At 39.6% G+C, this 24,565-nt stretch overlaps 2 protein-coding genes across 4 annotated transcripts in view; one reads left to right on the forward strand and one right to left on the reverse strand.

Annotated features, from left to right (window-relative positions):
- ctnna1 (catenin (cadherin-associated protein), alpha 1) overlaps nt 1–24,565 on the reverse strand; it is an 89,812-nt gene that overhangs the window by 36,949 nt on the left and 28,298 nt on the right. For all 3 annotated transcript variants that reach the window (XM_080035614.1, XM_080035615.1, XM_080035613.1), the window contains exons 8-9: nt 2,329–2,409; nt 1,967–2,119 (exon numbers count right to left, since the gene is read on the reverse strand). In XM_080035614.1, the coding sequence (XP_079891740.1) occupies nt 1,967–2,119; nt 2,329–2,409 (234 nt within the window). The remainder of the gene's footprint in view (nt 1–1,966; nt 2,120–2,328; nt 2,410–24,565) is intronic.
- lrrtm2 (leucine rich repeat transmembrane neuronal 2) lies at nt 6,336–9,509 on the forward strand (the record flags this gene model as incomplete). Its single annotated transcript, XM_080035072.1, has 4 exons — nt 6,336–6,431; nt 6,692–6,782; nt 7,166–7,261; nt 7,870–9,509. 4 exons carry the CDS (start codon nt 6,336–6,338, stop codon nt 9,507–9,509), a joined length of 1,923 nt encoding a protein of 640 aa, XP_079891198.1.

A 24,565-nucleotide genomic window follows, 5' to 3' on the forward strand; every position in this document is an offset into this window, starting at 1 on the left:
AAGGCACAAGGGTGAACTTTAAGCAGGAAAAAAAAGGTAAGACGATTGTCCCCTCCTGTCAAAAGATATATTAAAATCCAACCGTGCACGCTTCGGCTGGCCAGATTTGATAGCTGCGTAAAGTAAATCAGGAGGATTTGTCATGTAAAGTAAACAAGTAGATTAAAACCAGAAATTAATTCATTACTCATTTTGCTGAGTTTGATGCCATTTATACTAACTGTCAAAGTAAGGAATGTTCTGACAAATATGGGTAGTACAGCTGATTGGAAAAGGTGCCTTCAAATGAATGTGGGGTCGATCATAAGGTTGCTTTCAAACAAATGTGTGTGAACTAATGCACAATTTACTTTTGAGGCAGCCTGCACCACTCATGATGTCATGCAAACAGGGCTTAATATATGCTGTCCGTACTTCTGAATAGGAGACATATTGCATCTACAACAAATTCATTCCTCATGTGATAATGTTGTACTTCTCAGTCTGGACATTGCCAAACACTATAGATGTAAATGAAGGGGAGTTGCAGAGGCCCTTTCAGAGCAACTTACAGCCCCATTCAATACACTCATGATGCATTTGCGGGGAAATGTCAACCATTTTCAACCAAGCCAAGTCTCCTAACTGTGACTTACCAATTGCTCAGTGGACTGCATTGATGTTGGCTTGCACTACTACAGGAATGTTTTTTACCAGAAAAGGATACTTGAATGCTGCTTATCGGTGCACATTTAGATATATATTAGCAAGCGATTAAAAAAAGGCTGCAATATTTAGCTGCAATAAAGGCTTTGTTGCAACTTCTATAATTTAAAAAAAACTTCTGCATATTTGACTAAACAATGACCATATGCTATTTAGTGGTGCTTCTCATTCAACAACACTGCTCATTTTTCAATGTGCATCACATCCAGCTGGGTTAAACAAACAAAATAATAAATTGTTATTTAATGGCATTCATCCGTGATATAAGTCATTTAAAATCAAAGCTGTGCTCCTTTGTGTTGTGTTATAAGCAGAACTCAAGCAATAAGGAGACCACAAAGAGCATGCTCCCTTCCCTTCTGACACTCACGCCTTCAGGAGCTTCTTAAGGGCCTACCAACTCCCCAGCGTGGCTCCCTTTCCCTCCAATGCATCAGTGCTTTCCAATATGAAGGCTTATCATCCAACCCATCCAGCTAAATCCATGGTCATCTGCCCATGGGGAGAAGTCCCTTTCAAATGTCATAGTTCATATGATGCTCTGACACGGCCATCAAATAAATTGAAGGAAAGTTCACTAATGAGAAAGGCTAATGCTCTCGTTAGCTTACTGCCCATCCAAGACCATGCATTTGCCTCTACCCTATTGTGTCTGTATTTGTTTTGCTATGTTTACAGCACTGAAGACATACATATTTCAAATCAATTCCAAAACTTGATCATGAAGAAGAAGCATTATGCATCAGTATTATGCATATTTTAAGATATAATTTTAAGCATCAATCTAGAATACATGTGGAGTTGGCAAATAAATAGTTTGACTTCAATGGGTTGTGGAAAGGACAACATTTCCCAGAGGTAGCACTTATCCTAGAGTTGTGGTTGTAACATTCTGTCGGTTCTGCTTGTGATCTGTTGCTATAACTACACATAGCAATGTTCTATTTGTCTGCTTACTATAGCATCAGATTAGAATTGGCATTGCCTTCATTGGAAAAAAAAAATATGCTATTCGAAGGTTTGTGTGAGAGAGACATTTTGTTTTCATTAGGGAAAAGAGATGGCAGATTGCTGTTTTTTGAGGCATTGTAATCCTTAAATTGTGTCACAAGGGAATCCCTGAGTACAGACATTACAGAGGGAGAACAGAGAAGCTGGATAAAGACTGATGTGATGTGATGGGAAGGGAAACAAATATGAATGTTCTGAATTTGGGTCACAACGCAATTTCACTGTGAAAGCATTCGGAATCCTACGTTACCTCGATCAGCTTGTTGGCGTGCTCGCGGAACACCTGTGCATACTCCTTGACTTCTTTCTCGTTGCCGTTCTTGGCGGCTTCAATCAGGACCAGCAGAGGGACATTGGTCTCCAGGAAAGAGTCCGAGACATGGTCCATTACAGCTTTACGCAGCTGTGATGGAAGACATTACAAAAGAGAAAGAAAGGAAAAGACAGTTGATTGAGTATAATCCTTGTTGACCTGATTACATTTAAGAGAGACACCAGCCTCCTACTTAGTAAACTGTTATAGCTGTGGAAAACACTTTTTTTATTTTCAACATTGAAAGCTCAATGAGCATATGAATACTGAGGTTATTGAAAAGATGGAAAAAAAACAACCTGTCTGCGAAGGTCTCTGGTCTTCTTTGTCATCCGGTCAATAGCTGTGTTCAGAGCATCACTTCTGTCCTTCCTTCCAGCCTGAAACATGAAAACACAAGAGGTATGAGTGACTTGTATGGAGCACTCATTCCTAGAGACTTTAGGGTTGACGTAGCAGCACAAACAAAACTGCAATATGTCCATCCATCTATCATTATTAATTTCCGAGTGATCTCCAAATTGTAGTGTAGCTTGTCGATATCCAGGCTGATACATTTCTGATCCTTTTACATACATTGTAAACCATTGTGCTCTGGGTATGCCAGCTGTCAGAATCACCATGTTGCCCCCCTGTTGAATCATTTCCTCACTCATAGCATTGTAAGTGAATCATGGCCACTGTTTGTTTGTGCACTACAACAGTCTCAATTAATAATATACACGCACTGAAAGCATACATCAGTAAAAAGCGACAGCTGCTTTGGTTTAAAACACAGCTGATTTAAATATATAGCAGTGCTACGATTCATGTGCACCATACCTTATTAAGTGCTGCTGTCGCAAACTGCATTTATATCCAAATTTCTATTGATGCACGGATCAAGAGAAGCTATCAAAATATTGGTCAAGTCTTCCAAGGCCATCACAGCTCTCTTCATGGATATTTTAGAATATATTGTTCAATACAATGAGAGTACTGGATGTAGTACTGCCAGTTATACATTTCAAATGGCTAAAATGAGGATCAGGGACAAATACAATTTGATTTGAGCATCCCTAATTTCAAAAATAATTCCATTGGTGTTCATTATTTTTTAATCCATTAGTGCTTAACTGATTTTGTTTGTATAGTAAGCCATTTGTATAGCTTAATATCCAATACAGTGTGTCTTTTGGGCTTAATAGGCCAATATCAGTTTTAGCTGCCAATCTTGGAAACCCTGTAAAGACTTGCCTGGACAAAGAAACGATTGGCTAGGAATGTGTGAAAGAAATGGCTTTCTAATACTGTTGCATAGTGTAGTAGTGTTTCCCACAGGTTGAGAATTTACTTGTCGTGGTGGGTGACGCAGAGTGTGACAGCACAGAGTTCGATGGTCCAGTTCAGTAATAAATTAGTCAAACAAAGGCTTATGAACCATTTATTGATAAACAATGTGTCAATGACATTAAATAATTTAGAAAGGAATTCCTATTTACATATTTTTAACAACCCAGACTAGGGATGTAATGATATGAAATTTTGAGTACGATACAATATTGCGATTGATATCACAGTACGATATTAAGCGCTTAATTCATTTCTACCCCCTCAAATTAAATGGTGCAACGCTGATTTAAATAAAACATAAACACAAGAATAATTTTTTTTTTATATCTTATTATGAAGAAGAGATTTCTGAGAGATTTAAACAACTTATCACCAAAACAAAGACACTGCTTCTCTACTGTTGTTTTTAAAGAAGCTTTACACCTATATTTTTCAAACTGAAATAGGAATTTTAAATCTAAACTTAATTTAGTCACTTGTCTGTAACTGTAAAAGTATGTATAAAATAGAAATTATTTAAATAGTGTGATAATTTCCCCAATTATTTATGTTTTATTTGCTAATCAACTCTATTTTTACAAGCCATGTGTTTACCTTAATAGGCCTACATTATGACAGGCACAATGAACCCTGTAAAATATTAATTTATGATTTTTATTTGTTATTAACTTAAAGTGCAGTCTCAAAATCAATGTTTTTGCAGTGCACTCCTCTCCTTCCTCCCTTCCTCACACTTTCGCAACGTCACCTACATTTGACCAAAGTAGTGTCACTTAAGTTTGACATAGTAGGGATTCCATAGTATTGCGCAACATGCTGGTATAGCTTTTATATACTGTCTATGCTGAGTTCACATGAAGTTGTGATGGAACATATCAAGGATCTTTGGACTTATTTCCTTCATCTGCCTTTCACGGAAGTTCGCCGACTTTACCAGGGATTTAACGCGCGGTCGCGGTGGATTCTATGCTATTCTATTCTTTTTTTTTTATATAATCTAATTTCCTCACCTTCGCCTGGATTCATAATGATATAATTGACCCGCGAGCAACAATATTTTCTCTTTGCACTTTGTAACAGTGTCTGGTTTCCATTAGGCAATTTAGAAAAAATATATTAAAAAGGGTACAATTTACTACGCAGGATCAAAGTGATATTGCAACAGCATTAGCAGGAGTCACACAGTGAAGCACTGAACAGTTGTCAAAGCCCCAACCATCGGTCCCCACTGAGAGGGGGGGGGGAGATATTCAGTCACCTCCTACAAACTACTCACTTTCAGTCAGGATGGAGCGAGAGAAAGATGCGAGACAGACAGATACTGGTTAATAACACAATTAAAGCTAAATGAAATGAACAGGAAAGGGCAACGGACAGAAAAGGCAAATAACTTGGACTCAGGGCTGTTCATGCTCCATATAATGCTCAAATTCAATGCAACATGGATGGTGGTGGCAATGACCTGCCCCATCCCCCACTGCCCTCTACCCATTGGGGGGGTTGTGTACATAGTTAGGGGTCGGGGAGCTCCAAAAGCACTAATCCCCTTTCATTTTGTGCCGGTTGGATGCAATGCTGTGGTAGGGCTTTAGTCTGCTCTGCCCCTACTCCCTCAATCCCATTTCATTCACGCCAAGCCTATATTTCATTTCCACGCCAGAGGGTTCTAAAGCACTTTTTCAGGTGCTTATTATGGAGGCAGTTCTCTGTGGCATCTTTTATGATACTCAAGTGAGTCTCTATCCATCTCCTTTAGGACAGATTTAGGAACATCCTTTTTTTCTACAAAACCACTAGTCTGCTGGATTATGGAAAAATGACATTGGAATAAAGTATGCTTCCAGTGTCAAATGATCTGAGTTCTGTAATATTGTTTTGATACGAAGTTCACTTCATTGGACATCCATTTTTTCTTCGTAAACTGCTTGTTAAATATCTTCAAATCCAAATTGAAAGCTAGGACAAATCAAATAAGGTATATCCATCATGCCCCCTGAGATTTAAGCGTTTCATCCCCATGTTCTGCACTCTTGCATTCCACAGGAGAGTCCCAGTGGGAGATTTTGTCTACCACAGTAGATGTAGAGAATGACATCAGCATGCTGGTCAAGTGACCTGGAAAGTCACAGCCAGATGCATGTTTTGTCTAAAGAATAAAGATATGAGAACATTTAATATTCAAGTCCTCCATATACATTTACATTTTTGGTTCAAAAGAATAGACTAGAAGGTATCGTTTCACCATAACCTACAGCCAAAGTACAAAGTGTAAAATTAAATATTTGGTGTCATTGGTTGCAATGTATTATCTAAATTGTGTAATACAAGTTAAAGTCAATATCAAATAACATCACTGTCAGGATGCTTGAGTGAAATTAAAGATAGACAGTGTGTGGAGTGACAAGGGAAGCAGAACATGTGCCTCAGATGTCTCTCTCGTATCTAGCTCTTGGCTGCTTCAAATCTAGTTCATAGCAATTATCATCACACTCATCTCTACCCACATTAAATAATTAAGAAAAACTCTGCATTTTAATACTGCATGCTACGGACATCACATTGTGTTAAGCATGATGTTGAATTGTAGACTTATTTTAACAAAACCACAAATCAAATCCATTAGCTCAATCTTACACTTAGCTACTTTGTGTTTCACCTTGTGATTCAGACCATCAAGCAAATGATGTGGCCTTGTCAATGACATGTTAGACGCAAGCCCAAATTAACTTCAGAGCAGCTGGCCATACATCACATGTCGGTGCTCAAAAATTAAAGCCCAGCTTTCAGGATATTTAAATTATGAATATAAACCAGACACCCTATGTTAGCATTTCTATAGTCCTCTTGCTCCAGTACAAAGATATTGCAATGCAGCACAACTTTGCTTTGGTTATGTTGTTTAGAGCCACACGTTCAAAACTATATTTAGCTATGTTATTTTGTTTATGTCTGTCTATACATTCATACATAGTGCATGCTGAACAACGGCAAGGCGAGGCTGAGATTTACAGCTGTGGTTAATTTCTACAGCAAGCTGCCGCAACACGTTCAAGATATCAATATTCTGATGGTGACGAGCCAGTGGGAGGGAATGGGGGGTGGGGGGAGACTGAGGTGCACACGCAGTGTGTATGAGGAAGAGAGCAAGTGACTGAGAAAGAGAGTGAGAGGGTGTTTGTGAGTATGGGAGAGAAAAAGAGAGAGAGAAACAGTAGTGATGATCGACGCCAGGCTGCCACCACTCTGTAGCAGTGAGTGGCTGCAACAAAAAGCACAGAATAACATCCCCGGCTCTCCGCTCTGCTTTTTTTCTCTCTCCCTGCGTCTCAGCGAGCAGACGAGGGCTCCGCTCGCAGCTCTGCAGAGGCTATGCTGAGACTGAGCCCGCGTTGGAAGCAGGATCTCTGGCTGCCATCAACAAGTTAGGGTTGGAGGACCACAGCCATGAAAGAGGAACGCTTGATCTTCAATTAACCGTCTGAGCTGACATCATTGCGGTGGAAGGGAAACAAAAGGGTAAAAAAAGAAAAAAAGGAGGAGGGAGGGGGGGGTCTGTTCAGCGGAGTCGCTCTGGATGCAACTGATCAACTTAAAAACATTTATATAAATATTTATTTAAAGGATTCCTGGGATGAAGGAGAAGATTCAACATTTTCTTTAAGCTTGGATTTTAAAGGACTCTTAGCCGAATTACAGGAATAATCATCATCCTGGGACATGGAATTTCATATTTTGTTTCAATTGGGTGAGCTCAGAATTGCTTTATTTCCAAAGAGGCTGATTCCTTTTGTGCTTACTCAAAAGGGTTTTTTCCCTTTGGATTTTTCTTCCATCTGGTTGCTTCAAGAGTCTGCGGAAAAGGACAGTTGAATGCAGCCTCCGATGTTCACAAAAGAATGGGTAAGTTAGACCCTTTATATGGCCGGTATGGACATGAATAGGGAATACAAGTAAAAGCAAGAGAGGCGAACGACTAAAAGCATTTCAGACTAGTCTATTTACTGCATTTCTCTTTCATTTTTCCTTATTTAGCGACACACAAGCTGGGAATACATACATTTGAATACCATTTGAAATGTATAGCAGCCCTCTAAAGCATGAAGAAGATTTCAGGGGAAAAGAACAGAAAAAAAAACTCAACCAGTAAGAAAAGAAAATAATAATACAAAGGAAAACAGCACACTTGAGCTGCTTAGATATGAGCAATAACTGCAGAAAAATTATTATTTAGACAAACTACAAAGAAAAATAAGATATGCATAACCTTCATTAACACATGAATTGAATCTTAAATAAAGGGCATGTCTATTAAATTTAAGTATTAAAACATCTATTTAACATTGATTGTGAGTTTTCAATGTAAAATACATGAACTTGTAATTTGTTGGGGTAAAAAAACAAGAGCGCACAGAAAAGGCACAATCACCATGAATCAGTAATAAATGCTATGCAGATATAAGCCTTCCCGCCGCCCCAGAGTTCATTTTCTTATCTTTGAACCCACCCAGGTTTCCATTCAAGGTGGCCATTGGTGGGACCTGCACCAGCGGCTCTGTGTCTGTGTGTGATCAGCATGCTTGTGTGCCTGCTGCCTCCTGCATCGTGCACAACCTGCCCTCAAAAATGCCGCTGTGAGGATCTGCAGTTCTACTGCGACACCCAGGGGCTTGAGGCACCCCCAGATGGTGTGGACAAGGGGGCCCTGGGGTTGTCATTGCGCCACAATAGTATTACTGAACTAAGCCCTGATCAATTCTATGGGTTCAGCCAGCTCACCTGGCTACATCTAGACCACAACCAGATTACCACGGTACAAGAAGATGCCTTTCAAGGGCTATACAAGCTGAAGGACCTCAATCTGAGTTCAAATCGTATCACCAAGTTGCCCAACACAACCTTCATCCACCTCATCAATCTCCAGATACTGGACCTGTCTTTCAATCAGATGACTGCACTGGAACCAGAGCTGTTTCATGGACTGAGGAAGCTCCAGATACTCCATCTCCGCTCCAATTTACTTCGCACCACACCTGTTCGAGCATTCTGGGACTGCCGCAGCCTGGAATATCTGGGCCTAAGCAGCAACCGTTTGCGGAGTCTGGCCCGGAATGGATTTGCTGGGCTCATTAAGCTTAAAGAGCTCCACTTGGAGCACAATCAGCTGACCAAGATCAACTTGGCCCATTTCCCTCGCCTTGTTGCCCTCCAGTTCCTGTATCTGCAATGGAATAAGATCAACAACCTGACATGTGGCATGGAGTGGACCTGGACCACTTTAGAGAAGCTGGACCTCACAGGAAATGAAATTCGTGTCCTGACACCTGATGTGTTTCAAACGCTGCCAAATTTAAAGATTTTGCTGCTGGATAACAACAAACTAAGCAGTTTGGATGCCCAAGTCATGGATATGTGGCAGTCTCTGGGTACTGTTGGGCTGTCTAGCAACTTTTGGGAATGTACCAAAAGGATTTGCTCTCTGGCAACGTGGCTAAGCACCTTTAAGGGAAGGTGGGAACATTCCATTCTCTGTCATAGTCCTGAATATGCCCAAGGTGAGGAGATACTTGATGCTGTTTATGGATTCCAGCTTTGCCAGAATTTTTCAGCGCCGGTTGTTCAGACCATTAGTACAACCACAGACGCTACTGTTACGGCAGAGATCACAAGCTCCTTGTTTGGAATTATGCAGCCGACCCCCACGCAGGACTATGCAGAGGATTTTGGGAGCTATACCACAATCACTACCACAACAACCACAACACAAACACCACGCACTGCTCAAGCAACTACGGCTGCATTAGAAGAGGCAGCTGTAACGGAAGATTTCTCAGCAATGGACAACACTGCTATGACTCATAAGGTTATCATGGGAACTATGGCTCTTCTATTTTCATTCTTTTTCATCATCTTTGTTGTGTTTATCTCACGGAAGTGCTGCCCTCCCACCCTGCGCCGGATACGCCACTGTTCAGCTATTCAGAACCGCAGACAGATGAGGACCCAGCAGAGGCAGCCTATGGCAGATCTAGCTACACAGGTACCCTATAATGAGTACGAGCCCAGTCATGAAGAGGGGGCACTCGTGATCATCAATGGCTATGGGCAGTGCAAGTGTCAGCAACTGCCTTACAAAGAGTGTGAAGTATGAACTCTTATTTATTCCTAGAGCATATGGTTTGCCATTTGACCATTTCAGAAGATACAGGGTTTGCTTTTTGATTTTTTTTTGTTGAGTTTATGTAAAAAGCATAATTTCTACAAGTGAGATTTGAGAATATGGGAGAAATGATGAATGCTACAATGACAGAGGTTGGACATTGATATGTGAAGGGATGATGTAGAAATAGTCACAAATTTATTTTTCTATGAATGCAAGGTTGTTCATAACAGGCAGGGGCAATCATTTTAAACAAGAAAATTGTAAAATGTGAGATTTGTCTCCACATCGTCTCTTTATTCTGCAGCACAGAGCAAATGTTTAGCTAAATGGCCCTCTGCTAACAGAATACATTAAGTGAAGATATGTGATTGATGTCTTATTTTGTTTAAAAAGTAAATATTTGAAGTCTTGTTTCTAACTTCACCAGATGCAGGGAAAGCCAATCACTGGGGAAATAACATTGGATCAATTATCAGAATTTCTGTGTTTTATAGTTTGATTATTTTTGAAAAACTATGTTAAAAGGCCTCTTAATACTAAAATCCCATTCTAAATTATAACAGAAAAAAGTTCATTATAGTTCTTATGCTACAAATGCAAATTAATCATCTTTTGGGGAGCAAATAACCCTCAAATACTATATTCATTATAGACTTATGTCATTGCTTGTTTGGGAATTTATTTGGAAATTCATATCTCTTCCAAAAATTTGTCTGTTTGGAGATGCAACTTAAAGTTTGTAATGATTGAAAAGACTGCCAAAATGGTGAATGTGTTCAGCTAAATTGTAAAAAAATTACTTTGATTAGACGATAGCAGGTAAATTCAATGCTGTTTTGTAGCTGAATAAAGTTTTGGGATGTTGGAGCACTTGTTCGAAGGCCAAACACAAATTAATTACGAACCTGTGGTAGACACCAAGCATTGTTCATCTGTGATCAATCTCAAATACGATTCACTCCTTAGCAAACATAAAATGTATTCCTCACCTTGGATGACAAGAACCAAATAATTAGACCTTTAAGTGTACATAACATGTACATGGATTCTCTAACTCCCACATGCCATATACACTGTGAACATATTTCCAACAAAGTAACCTTGTAAGTTTGCCGATTTGCTATTGTATACCAGGATCAATATACAGACAAGCTAGTGTGAGATGTGAGGGTAGCAAGTAAAAGGGTAATGAACAGTGGAAATGCCAGACAGGAGAACATTTAATTCTGAAAATAAAACCTTTCCCAGTAGCACAGGCTCTTTACTGCATACACTAATCAGGACTGACAGGCTCAAGATTGAACCAATTAAGGAAAGGCAAAAATAATCAAATATTCTGTCACCCACACCAGTGATCCATCAACATTTGGCTTGTTCAGCCAGAATAGTTCATGTAGAATTATCCTTAGCCCCACACAAAATATCACAGAACCTTTTACTTTAAGAAATGTTTCTTGTTAGGGATACAGAGTTGTCCTTCTACAGTCTTAAAATTGGTGTTATGGCAAATAATAAATTTGATAATAGTTGGTTAGCAGTCAGAAGTGTCAAGTTAAACTGCAGTCAATACCCTGAGAGCAAATGGAAATCCAGTGATAAGTAAACAGGGAGCCTGGGTCAGGACAAATTTGTATGCAGCAGGGAGAGGATGTGCATTAGCATCAGACTAAAGCTGCTGCTGCTGCCGCCGCTCCGCACTTCTTTGTGTTCAGTTTGGTGGTGGGGGCAGGGTAAAAGAGAGAGATTGAGAGGAATTGATGGGACGAGGGAGAGGGGCAACTATAGGGTAATGTCTTAGTTAATAAAACCAACCAACCAACCAACCAACCTTTCTGGCCAAGTAAAGGTAGTAGAGGATGGAATGATTATACTGACAGTAATACCCATGGGCTTGAAATGCACACTGACCACAAAGCAGGAATTGTGCAACTCATGAGCTATCCAATGGTTTGAACAGTAGAAAATTAAAGTAAAATTCTTAACACTGAAAATCCAAACAAGACATTTTCTCAACAGTTCAAATTCTGCCTATGTTTAAACAAGTCAGCGATTGTGACAAAATGTGTCTTATAGCACAGGGCCTTAGAGCAATAGTTATCTGGTTTTGAGCAAAGAGGATGCAGTTTGTTGGCTGGTGCCCCCTAGAGGTAGCCAGGGGGTAACATGTGTAGCTTTGTCTCTTTATTGAACCTGTCAAAGTTCAAACTTCAAAATTAATGCTGGTGTCAATGTCTCTCTGAACATGCTCATAGGATGTCTACAACAACTTCTAAGAAAGTGTTTGTGTAAACCAAAAATCATTACACTTCAACATGTTAATTAAATTAAAAAAAATTGCATTCAAACACTGACCATACTGATTTCCAAAGCCAAGCACCTCCACTTTGTTTCTAATTTTGTTTTCTTCCAGCTTCGCACTGCTTTTACTATTGCCCTTCTAATCTGTCTTGCATGTTCAAAAGTCAAACATTTTGTTGAATATTTCTTAATGTCATTCAGCAAACATTTTGGAGAGACCTCATTTTTGATAACACCAAGAATGGGTGCATTTGTGGAAAGTGGAAGTTCTCTGTAAAATGTCATTTGACATTTCACTGTTAAAGACTATGGTTGTACTAAGTGACTGAAAATCCACACAATTTGTAGAAAAATGCATCCCTTTGCACTCTGGCTCTTTGTAAACTGTTTTTGTTTCCTCTTGTCATCCTCTAGCCCTGGTCCCCACCCTGCCTAAAAATAAAAAAATAAAAAAACAAGTGAACCAATTCCCTCTCTTACCCAAGCTCTTTGTGCTAAATGAATGCTTCTCTCTTCCCATTTTCCTTTTGTATTGTAATATGTACAATTTCATATCTGTATAGTGAATAAGATGTGCCAAACTGAAAAAAGAAAAAAAAAATACATTTTCCCTCAAAACATATATTTTTTAAATAAAATTGTTATTATTTACAGTGTTTGCTAACTTGTGGATGCTCACAACTGGTTTGGTGTTTCATTACATTTTGGTATGTGTTAATATGTAACATTAACCCAAAGTAATTTGGCAAAACAGTGACAGTTGTCTGTTTAAGCGCCAGTCCAGTACACGTTAATGCCTGTTTACCTTTTTGGAGAAAAACATTTTTGAAGAATAATACTAACTTAAAGGCCTACTTCACCGGTTTGAATATGAAGGTGTATTGAATTCTGAGATCCTATGTAGTATAAATGTGCGAAAAAAATTGAAATCGGTTCATCCTAGCCTGAGAAAAGGCAGACAGTGTTTTTTTTAACCCTATATTTCTCTTTCTCGTGACATCACAGAAAGAGAAATATAGGGTTAAAAAAACGTACTTTGTAAATATTACTGTGATGTCACAGTAAAAGACATCACAGTAATATTTACAAAGAAAGTTTTTTTTAACCCTACATTAGATTAAAGGGTTTTAATAGATTGATACTAGATTGAAGTATTGTGAGGCAAGTGTAACAGATTCATTCCCTGTTGGAATTTCACAAAAAGTAGGGGAAAGGAGATACTCTTAGGCTTTGCAGAGTGGACATGACAGAAACTACCTGCACAGATGCAACTTCAGAAAGACTAGGGCTTCTCAATATATATAAAAAAAGTTTAACAATTGTGACTGTTGATATCGCAGATATCGGAAATGTAACCTGTAATTTCAGTTTTCTAATATCTCTACCCTGGAGCGTGTTTTTTGAAAGACCCCTTTTCAGTGATCTCAAGTCCGTTTTCCACCATGTGGAAATTGTTGTAGGGGAGACCAAATAACTAGCCCCTTTTACACAGAGATTGCGGCATATTGACGGAACAACATCACTCCAAAATGCCGGCTTTGCTTGCTTCTGTGTTATTTACACGGAACCAAGCAACGCCGGCCTGCTGGCGCATCAGTAGCTCCTTTTACACAGCGTTCCGGAATGAAAGAGGTGCTTGTAAACAGCGTCAGGTGTGACGTAAACATTTAGCGCCGCGCCGGTCAGCTGCTTTACAACAACAACACTGGCTGGTGAATTGAGAGCAGAAGTGCTGGAGCTTGCAGTAAGAGGGCCGTATTGACAGACCGCTGTCAAGGGTATAATGACCGTTGCTAAGGATCTACGTCATAGTTTTGATGGATAGACGTCTACAAACAGGGCTACTAGGCTACTCGTTCAGAAAACAATGGAATACTTTTTCAACATGACTTTGCATGTATCAGGAGAGCAGGGAACATAGGAGTCATGGTTAATGTCCGACAGGAATCCAGTCAAGACGACGTGAGTACGTTTGGCCGCATATTGACAGTTAGACAGCAACTTCAGGCTGCAGCCCGCAATGTAAATGTTCCGCAGTAATTTTCTCCGTGAATTGTGTTATTTATGTTGGGGGATAATGCTTTGTTAGCTAGATGGAGCTCTTGTTAAACCTGTTTGCCGATTAGAATTATTATTTGTAGAGTGTGCGAGTCTTGAGTTGTGTTAGCAAAACAGTAGCTCTGTGGCCCGTTCGCTATACTTTATCCCTTACTTAGCCTAGCCTAGCTTTCCCATTGTACAACTTCTCCTGGGCAGAAATAGACTCATACACTCTGCAAAATGAAGCGCGGGGGTTTGGATTGAGCAACGGACCTTATGATCAGCTAGATTATACGCCGTTCCTTTTATTTGGTGATTTTTACGGGACATCAGGCCGCCGTGATTAATGTTAAACACACGTCCTTCAACTACTAACATGGTCGCATGTTTAGAACGTAGGCTATGGAACGTCAAACGCCCCCCTGTTCCGCAACAACAAGCTGGAGCATTTAAACAGAGAGGCGGAACTGATTGTGTCGGGAATCTTACTACCCCCCGAGGTAGTAAAATTCCCGGAACAATCTCTCGCACCTTTCTTCCCTCGTTCCGCAACTGTCGCATTTAAACAGCAGGGCGGAGGGCCGAAAGGCCTGCATATTCCCGGCTTTCACTGGCTGTGTAAAAGGGGCTACTAACTCCAATGCACTTTTTCTGATTGACAAATAGTGTCACGGATAGTCAGATCTCTGGATTGAACAGGCAGATCCGATTCGACTGAGTCGAGGACAGCCTTAGTAAAGGCATGGATTTGAAAATATAGCTCTTGTAATGTGTTACCCAGCTGGGATATATGAAGACATGAAGACCAGCAAGTGTGTAGCCTATCACCACAGACACTGATGCCAATGTGGTGAAGGCACCGAACTCAACAACTGGGTCAAACTAAACTTAGCTTTGTTACGCCTGGCATAGGGATAATAATATGCATAGGCTACTTAGTGTCTGGGGTCTGTGCTGCCAGTGAACTCAAATCAGAAAGAGATAAACACTGGATATTTAAGTTATTATTATCGAAAGTGATAGTCATCACACTATTTAACAATGTTATCGCATATTGCATGTTTTCCTGATATTGTGCAGCCATAATGAAAACGGTTCAACAAATTCTACTACGTGTCAATTTTAAATACTTAAGATGCATGATAGACAAGAAATGTAATAGAAGCTTAGTACTTGGCAATACAAGTGTATGTATCATATATTCATGACCACAGCAATTATTTAATCTTACCAAACCATTGTGAATAGTCTTTGAAAATATGAATAACAAATCCATTTCTACTTGTGCTGATGATGGAGACTAAGTTAAAAATGACCCATATGTGGGGAGAATTCACAGTCACTGCATCTCTCCATCTATAGCCAACTGATAACAATACATTGTAGAGCTACAATGTTGTAATAAGAATGATCATTTGGGATCTCCTACCTCCCTGAATAATACTTAACTAAAGTGAATGAGAAACCATTCAAAGTTGGGATCAAGCCTATATCTCTTATTGCAGAGCTGTTCTTCTGTCAAATGGCTTTACTAATGTCAGCGGACACTGTGCAGCTGTTTAATGTAGGAATGATATTAGAACAGGATACGGAGATATTTTTAATATTTTATTATTCGGGTCATATTTAGGACCAAAACACATCAATCTCCATCAGGAAATATCTAATCCACGCATTTCCAATTTGTCAGTTCACATACCTACATAGTCTAATATGCTTTAAAGAAAAATATTTTTCATTTAAGGCATTAAATAGCCAGTTTCAAAAAAGACAAGTTAACTGAAATTTATATTTTATCGGAAAGCAACTTGTATCACGTCTAGCAATTTAGAGTTAAGAGAGAATCATTTCAATGCTGCCTTCTCTTTTTGAAGAGATCTACAGAAAGCAAGCTTGAGTAATTAACCTGTCGGTTGTATCCAGGTGGGAGATGCACTAAACTGAGGAGTCTCAGGGTCTGCGAGTCCATGTTTGCTCCACATATTTATTATGAGAACTCTAGTAAATCTAGAAAATGCTTACTAGGAAGGACATATTGATCTGGACTCATCAGCAAACACCTCCCTAATATATTTATTGCTAAACACATTAAAAGCCATTCCTCAACCATATCACTGGGGAAATCTAAGTGCAAACAACAGACAGTTGTGCAAACGATATGTCCTGTCAGTGTCCGTGGAAAAGCCTTCCGAATCTGATCTTGTAAACCACAATGCATAAAGACAAGAAAACTGTCATTTAAGATAAAAGAAAAGGGAAATTTTCCTCAGCCAAGTCGAACGGCCATTTGTGATTTTGGCCAATAGAAGAAAACTTGGATTTGATTGAGCTAACGAACAGACATCTGAGCACAAACATTTTGAAGCAAAACTATTTGGCCAACCGTATAATAGCATTATCACCCATCATTGTTTTGTTTCAATTACAGCTCATGAAACCAGATCAGATAAATTGGAAACACCTGCTGCTGTGTGTGCACTTGTGTGCTTAAGTGTTTGTAAATGAGTGTATATGTATAGCATGTTAACCCTGTGATAGACTTGTGACCTCTTGGTGTACATTGGATTCAGGCCCGTGGTCCCTCGGCAGGAAATAAGGTTTAGATAATGAATGGATGGATATTGTTATTTATAGGTTGATTGAACTAAGGGCACACTCAAATAAGGCAAAGTTGCCCTGTACCATGCCAAAGCACGATTGTCCCCCCTCCCCATTGCTCCAAAAGATCTGGGCCTAGGCACGATTGCTTCTTGCCCTACGTCACCATGTCAATGAGCGTTTGGGATTTGGAGCGTAGGCTACTTGTAGTCTATGTGATTGTTTTTGAATATTTTAATTTTCAAATTTGCAGCAAACATTCCACTTCCACATCAGATTGTTTTTGAATATTTTAATTTTCAAATTTGCAGCAAACATTCCACTTCCACATCAGACCAACGGGAATTTTTTAAATGTACGTTGCGAGCGTGGACATATTGGGTCGCGGGGGAAGCCTCATAATTTGTAGGAATGACTTGTCTATTAAAACAGTGAGAAAGAAAATCAAGCACAATGTAAACGCTTAACATTCTTCTGAACAATTACCAAGCCGTTAATGAAAATTATGTTATGTGCAGCACACTGTTTATTATTAATATAACGGTCCGTCATCAGACACATGTAGGCCTATCGAATGGATTTACACACATCGAACGATCAGTCAAGTTATCCAAGTCAGAGCTTTTTGTATGGGCAGTATTGATATTTTAAGAGTCTCTTAATGAAGGTTCTTGTTAAAAGTCAGTGTGGGCTACTGTTTGCTAATCACCGGACCGCAGAGTCCCGCTGTGTGTTGTTTTGGGTGCGTTCCAACCGGCACGCGTAAAGGCAGCATTATATAGGCCTACACACAATTTCATTCTTATACATTTTAAGTTCAAGTCCAAGAGATGGGCAATATTTACTTACCGACTATATTTCTGGTGCCGACTATAAAGGCAGCGGATGTTTAAACGTTTAACGACTATGTGCATCCCTATAAATTGACGCAAGGATCGCTGTCTGTGCGCGTGCTTGTCGGCTCTTTAGCCTCTTTACTTTGGCCTGGGTACGCCTCTCCCAAGTGGGCCGTGGCCGAGAAAGTGAACTGTGCTTGAGTATGAATGGCGCACTCACTAGTCAAATGTACTAGACTTTAGGAGGCAAACGTACTTGGGAACGATACAGATGGCCTAGTGTGAGTGCCGCCTAAAACCATGCCCATTGTCATTACATATCAGAGTTGTTAACAATTATTCTATGTCGTCAAGGTCAGTGGCATGTCTGATGAAAATAAATTAACAGCTGAGTATCTGTCTGAATGAGTTTGCATGTGTTCAAACATCCATAGATATGGTTTACCTCCAATTGAGACACATTCATCACAGCTCAATTCACTTCAATGCAGTATCTCACCTTCAAGCCTAAGTAATTGTCTTGTTACACACCGGCAAATAGCAGATTTTAATTGTGGTTTCTTTTGTGATTTTTAACAATGTTAATACCACTAACTGGAGATAAGATAAATTAGATTGTTATGCAGCATCACATAGGAATTAAAAAATCCTAAGGGCCAAGACGGAAAGCTTTATAGGATGACAAATAGCGTTCTTAAATCAGTACAGCAATGTTTTGTGTTGACAACAGACTGTAGAACAAAAAGGAAAGAAGATCAGACAGGAATCAATTAAATATTAATTGGAAATAATGCATATGAATGAACTTGTAGGGAAAAATGTTGCCAAATTTGTCAAGCTAATAGAAAACAACAAACATGTGAGCCATAGGTCAATCTCTTTAACCATACAATTGTTAAAAGGGCAAAGTAGGACTTGAGTCGTCGCATCACAAAATGTCCATTTGTGATACCATAGGATGTTTCTTCCTTTATAAGTGAAACAATGGCACATCTCATCTACCTGCCAGTAGGGCTGGCCCGATTACCATTTTATAGGCTTCGAATATTCGTTGGATTTTCCGAGTGAATATTCGAATTCTCGTTCTAAAAAACACACCATCAAAACCAACATTAATAATCCCAATGAACTCACTGAAACTGAGTGTGTGAGCCGAGACAGCAAGCTGCGTAGTCTGTTGATGCTTTAATAACTTTCTAATGGTAGTAAAGTCGGAGTTCCTTACTTTTCTCCATGGAAGCGAACAGCTGTTGTTCCGTTCCAAATCAGCTGTCCTCTGTGCCATCCTAACCCTTACAGGAGCTTTTCAATTCATCCCGTAACATGCATCTTTTCGGGGATTTACAAATCCATACGAAGATCCAATATTGCCATTCTTTTGTGTCCATATTATATCCATTATTGACCGCGTATTCCCATGATGCAAGCAAGGCACTGTTGATGCGGGCAATAGCAGCGCCGCATAGCAAAAGTAGCCTACACAAACAGCTGAGCTAAGCTAATGTTGGCATTACGCCAAGCTATGCTTTTCCTTCCAAAATCGCGCTAATGTTGTGGTATCGTTAAGAGGAACACATAATCTATTCTTCCTCCATCTCTCTCTCCCTACTGCGCTTGGTGCCGCTTTCAGTTTGCCTCACTCTGGTAACATCATGTTGACTACACCTGATATCACCGGTAGCGCTTTGAAAGGTCAGCAGCCAAAGTTAAAATAATTCAATAATATATTTTAAATTAACGTCTAATTTGTATTTTACACTTTTTGTATAACTTGTGTATCTAAATAGTATTTGCTGGCAAAATATGTTGCAGTTTGAGCTACTTTTGCAAAAATAAAATATTACGAATACTGAATTGAGCTCCGAATACTAATTTAACGAACGAATACTCTGATATTCAAATAATTTGGGCCAGCCCTACCTGCCAGCATAGCCAATCACAGAGCACAGAAATCACTGGGAAAAGATCAAGGGCCAGGTCTGGGAAACATTGCCTGACAGGCTGTTACTGACAGTCCGGTGTTTTATGGAGGCTGTAAATATACAAAAAGCCTTGGGGACAGTAAATCTTTTCCCTGTTACATTGAATGGAGTGTAATTTGTTTTAATTATGCATTTAGATGAGATTACTAGATAAATTGAACTCCTTCCACGCTGGTCTTGCATTAAGTCTAGTCCATTTGAATCTTCTTTGACTTTTTTTAAAAGAACTGAAAAACTTTAAGTTTGAACACCGTTTTAAAATACAACCCCTTTGGACCATTCTACTGCATTATCTTTAAGTTCCCTAGCCGTGGACTACTACACTATTTACTAGGGGTGGGAATCTCTTGGCACCTCACGGTTCGATTCCGATTCAGAGGTCAACGATTCGATTCAAAATCGATCATCAATGCATCCCGATGCATTTTTTTTATGTATATACCCTTGTGTGATTTTCTAAAATATATTTATATACACATCTGAGTTTGCAACTCAGAATTTGCTAATCACTTCCTACTTTTGTGATGATCATTAAATACAATCAACAGATAAATTGCCTTCTCTAATATTGTATTAGAGAAAAAGCTTTTCTTATCACAAATATGACTTTCTATTAACAGTGCAATAATCAATGCAGCTTGCATTTCAACACAATATGGAAGTGTGTAAAAACTAAACCGATTCACTTTAATTTTCTTTCTACTCTTGTAAATCATGTTTCTATAGGATTTCTATTCTATTATTTTCTATGTCATTTCATCACATTGTGCAAAAAGTATGGCTTGGAATTCAGTTCTCATACAAAAACGTAAACCGACACAAAGCCAGTGCAGGTCTTATGGGTTTGCTGCTCTCAGCCCTTTTGTCGCCACTTTTAACAACTCACACTTGTGTGGTGTGCATGCGCAGTGGCGCAGGAAATACTAGTATTGAATATTAGTAAAAAAAATATTTTTTATTAACTTTTCTGAATCAATTCGGAATCGTTTGAGAGAGAATCGCGATGCATCGGAGAATCGATTATTTTTCCCACTCCTACTATTTACTACCCTATGGGCATGACATTATACCTTGTATTTTATAAGCTTTTCCCAGAACAAATAAAAAGTATGTAAAATGCCCACTCATATATAAAAGTACTTTTTTTTTTAGATTATCTTTTGGCATTTTCAAGCTTTATTTGATAGTACAGAGTTGAAATGGGGAGACAGAGAGAGAGGGGGGTGACCTGCAGTAAAGGTCCATGGGTCGGATTCGAACCCGCCGGAGCTCCCCCACCTGTAGTCTTTTTTAACTCTGTTTGTTCTCACACAATAGGATGATGCAGGCAAGGTAGATGGTCCAAGATCCACTCAACTTAAAATGTGTTAGCTTAGAGGAATTTGGAAAAAAGCTTAATTCTGCCACTCACTGTAGATGCCTAGGGCTGGCCCGAATGCCATTTTTCAGGCTTCGAGTATTCGTTGGTTTTTCCGAGCGAATATTCGGATATTCGTTCCAGAAAAACACACCATCAAACCAACATTAATAATGCCAATGTACTCATGTTAGCATTACGTCAAGCATTACATTTCCTTCCGAAATCGCGCTAATGTTGTGGTAGCCTATAGAGTTATTAGGAACACAATCTATTCTTCCTCCATCTTTCTCTCTCTCCCTCCTGTGCTTGGTGCCGCTTTTAGTTTGCCTCACTCTGGCAACATCACGTAGCCTACTACAGCTGATATCACGGTTGCGCTTTGAAAGGGCAACTGCCAACTAGGTCAAAGTTCAAATAATTCGATAATATATTTTAAATGAACGTCTAATTTCTATTTTACAATTGTTTTATAACTTGTATATCCAAATATTATTTGCTGACAATATACTGCAGTTTGAGCTACCTTTGCAAAAACATTTTTTTTTTTAAAGTTGAAAAAAAAAATATATATATATCCCGAATACTGAATTGAGCTCCGAATACTAATTTAATAAACGAATTAGGGCTGGGCGATATATCGAATATATTCGATGTATCGCGAGATGTGCTCCAGGGGATGTATAAAATTACCCTATCGCGACCATCGAATACAAATTGGCACGTAATGTGTTTTTTTTAGCCGCCGCCGCCACCACCGGCAAACTCGCTGGTGTTCGCTTCTCTCGCTCTTTCCTGTGGCTCTCTGCCTCAGACTACATGCATTGGCAACTCACTCACTCACTCACCCCTCCCAACCAGAGTCTCCTGGGCGTGCACCTGTGACGTAGTCTGTGCCTTGTGAGTGTTTACTTTAATCGCCATGTGAAAACAACGACGAGAGGGGGAGAAAAAAAGACGAGGGCTCTTGTGCTCTTATGACAGCCAAACGAGCGGGTGGAGGGGGGCGCGAAAGACGGCGATGGTGGCCGTCGTTCATAGCATGGACCTTTTTTGTAGGTCCATGCTTTATGAGAAGAAGCACACAGGCGAACGACAGGGGGAGGCGGGCGCAGATGACAGCATTAGCGGCCGCTGTACACAGCACAGCCTGCCCTGGTCCTTATGAGAGGAAGGCTAGTGGCTACACTTTATATACTATCTATGGTGGCTACACATGCGAAAGAACGGGGGAGGCGGCCGCTTGACAGCATAAGCGGCCGCTGTACAGCCTGGTCCTTATGAGAGGAAGGTGAACGAGCGCCGGGGGGCGGATTACTCCGACTTCACGGAGAGTTTTTGGTCCAACGTCAAACGGCATCACATTTATTACGGGCAGCCTCTTATAATAGGTCCATGTCAGCACCAAGGGAGGTGCACACCGTTTATTAACTAAAAGTCTATGTAAAGTAGGGTACATTTGCGAGTATTTTTTATAAACAAAACATAGTGTTTTAGTGAAAATGCAGGAGGGCTAATTAAACAATAAGGCAGGTAACAGAGGGACGATGAGCCACCAGCTGGTGGGCGCTCGCATGAATCTCTCTCTCGGACTAACAGGCAGAAAACGAAACTTAACTTATACACTACAGACTGGGAGCAACTGCTCTTAAAGCGACAGTAACCATTATAAATGTCAGAGCCTTTTATACACATAGACTAGGCCTACTATTATGGAGCAAAACCTGTTCTACATTTAAAGTGTGGCTGCTATCTTCAGCGGGTTAGTGGTGATAAACAATTAGAAAGTGGTTGTAATGAGTCATAATTATTGTTCTCAGTTTACAGATTAACAGAAAATGGAAAAAACAGTTTCCAAATAAAATAATGCTGGATCCATTGTATGGGAGTGGAAGGATGTGGAATAATCAATACAATGTGCAAACTCTTTGCCATGTGCAAGTTTCAAATTGTTCCAATAGAAAGCACAAAAGAATATAAACATTTTTCATGTAGCGTAATGCATTGTTAGTGCAGACACATTTTGCAGGGACTATTTAAATCATATTACTGGTGTGATGTTATGCAAAAAATTAATTTAATTGAGCATTTAGGATGTGCTCTAGAGGAGATTTGAAATATATCGAGATATATATCGTGTATCGAGATATAGTAAAAAAATATCGAGATATTGATTTTTGCCCATATCGCCCAGCCCTAAAATGAATACTCGGATATTCGAATAATTCGGGCCAGCCCCAAGGCAAAAAGACAGCGAGAGTTGGCTGAGTGAGTGAGATGTCGAGAGAGAAAGGGATACAATGATGGAGAAAAAAGAAAAGAGGATTCAGCCAAGAGAAATCAAAGTGATAAGAAGGGATGGGGATCAAAACCCGGTTCTATTAAGGTCCCGGTTCCACTTTATTCAAAACCCGAAAATCAATAATGTTTGAGCTCATCGATACCCTTATCGAGTCCAGTAGGTCCCATCACGTAATGTTAAATGTCAAGCAGAGTAGTGTCATTTAAAAATCTAATCACTGCAGTGTCATATCTTATCACTGGTCCGCATCATAGACTGCATATAAAAGTGTTGTAGGCCTACCGTCAACTGTCTTTGGGTTTAAAAAAAAACTCCTTCAACTCAGTTTCTGTCTACCGCTAGTCCAAAAAAAAATAAAAAAATGCGCACAGCTGCTGCTGCTGCAGACGGGCTCGGAGAGTCGGTATCGCGCGCATCAACAGTCATTCAAAGCAGCGGTAGTTATCACACAACATTGATTCAGTAATAATCATTTGCAAGCGTCTGCACGGCATTGTCGGTATACCCCTCGTGAGCACCTGTCTTTACAACCTCTCTTTTGATCATCCCATCAGCTGATCTGTGCGTCTGCGTGTATGTGTGTGTCTGCGCGCGATGCGCATGTCAGGGCTCAACGCTAAGGTTTTTTTTCACTTGCCCAACCGGGCAAGTGGGTCTGAATTCTACTTGCCCGAAGTCAATTTTTACTGGCCCCTATATAATTTTTTTTTTATTAGTGGTGATAAATATTTTTTATATTCGCTCTTTATTTATAATGTATAAACACATCATGGACAGTGTTATAGATGAGTGAAGGGTCATACTGAAAGTGGAGGCTATTATTCAAATATTATTTGAGTTGGAACATTTGTAATTTTTTAGTTTCTAAACCGACAACTGCAAATGAGACGTGTTTTATGCAAAAAAAACATTGGTCACACAATGTTTTTTTCTTGTACCTTATTCTTTTTACAACAGCAATTCTTTAGAACTTTTTTTCTGTAAGACATTATTTTAGGCCTACAACAATCTGTTTTAAACGTTTTTTATTATTATTATTAAAAATCTCAACTTTTGGCTAAGGACACAGGACAGGCTGTTTTGAACACTTTTCCAGTATAGTTTCAAGCTTCCACTGCCTCCTGGTATGAGAAATGACACCTCAGGTCCATTTATTAAGATGTACATGCAGGCTGTAGAGATGTTCCTCTGCTAACTGTTGCTGATGTTTGTGTTGACCTGCACACATTAAACTGGTAGTAGGCTACTAGCAGCAGAGCTAACGTTAGCATCCTCGCTAAACTACTACTAGATTCACTTTGGATGCATTTAAAAAACGCGAATATTTTTGCTGCTTTTCAGACGGCTGGGGTCTACTTATTTAGGCTTCTCGTTGGCTTTTGTACTTTCTGTTACACCAACGTAACGCGTGTAGTTCTCTTTCCTATCTCTCTGACTGTTTGTGTGAGAGACGCGCACCAGTTTTTTGCCGAAATCTGTGTGTGTGTTTCGGCGCTGGAGCCCCGCCCCCTTCACTAAACGGAGCAGAGGAGAGAGATGCAACGAGCAGACACAACTACTCACACATAAATTAGATAAGTAACATAGGCCTAAGCGTTTATTTAATAATGAGCACCAGCTCTATATGAAAA

Source organism: Ammodytes marinus, assembly GCF_949987685.1.
Source record: "Ammodytes marinus genome assembly, chromosome: 10".
Taxonomy (NCBI): domain Eukaryota; kingdom Metazoa; phylum Chordata; class Actinopteri; order Uranoscopiformes; family Ammodytidae; genus Ammodytes; species Ammodytes marinus.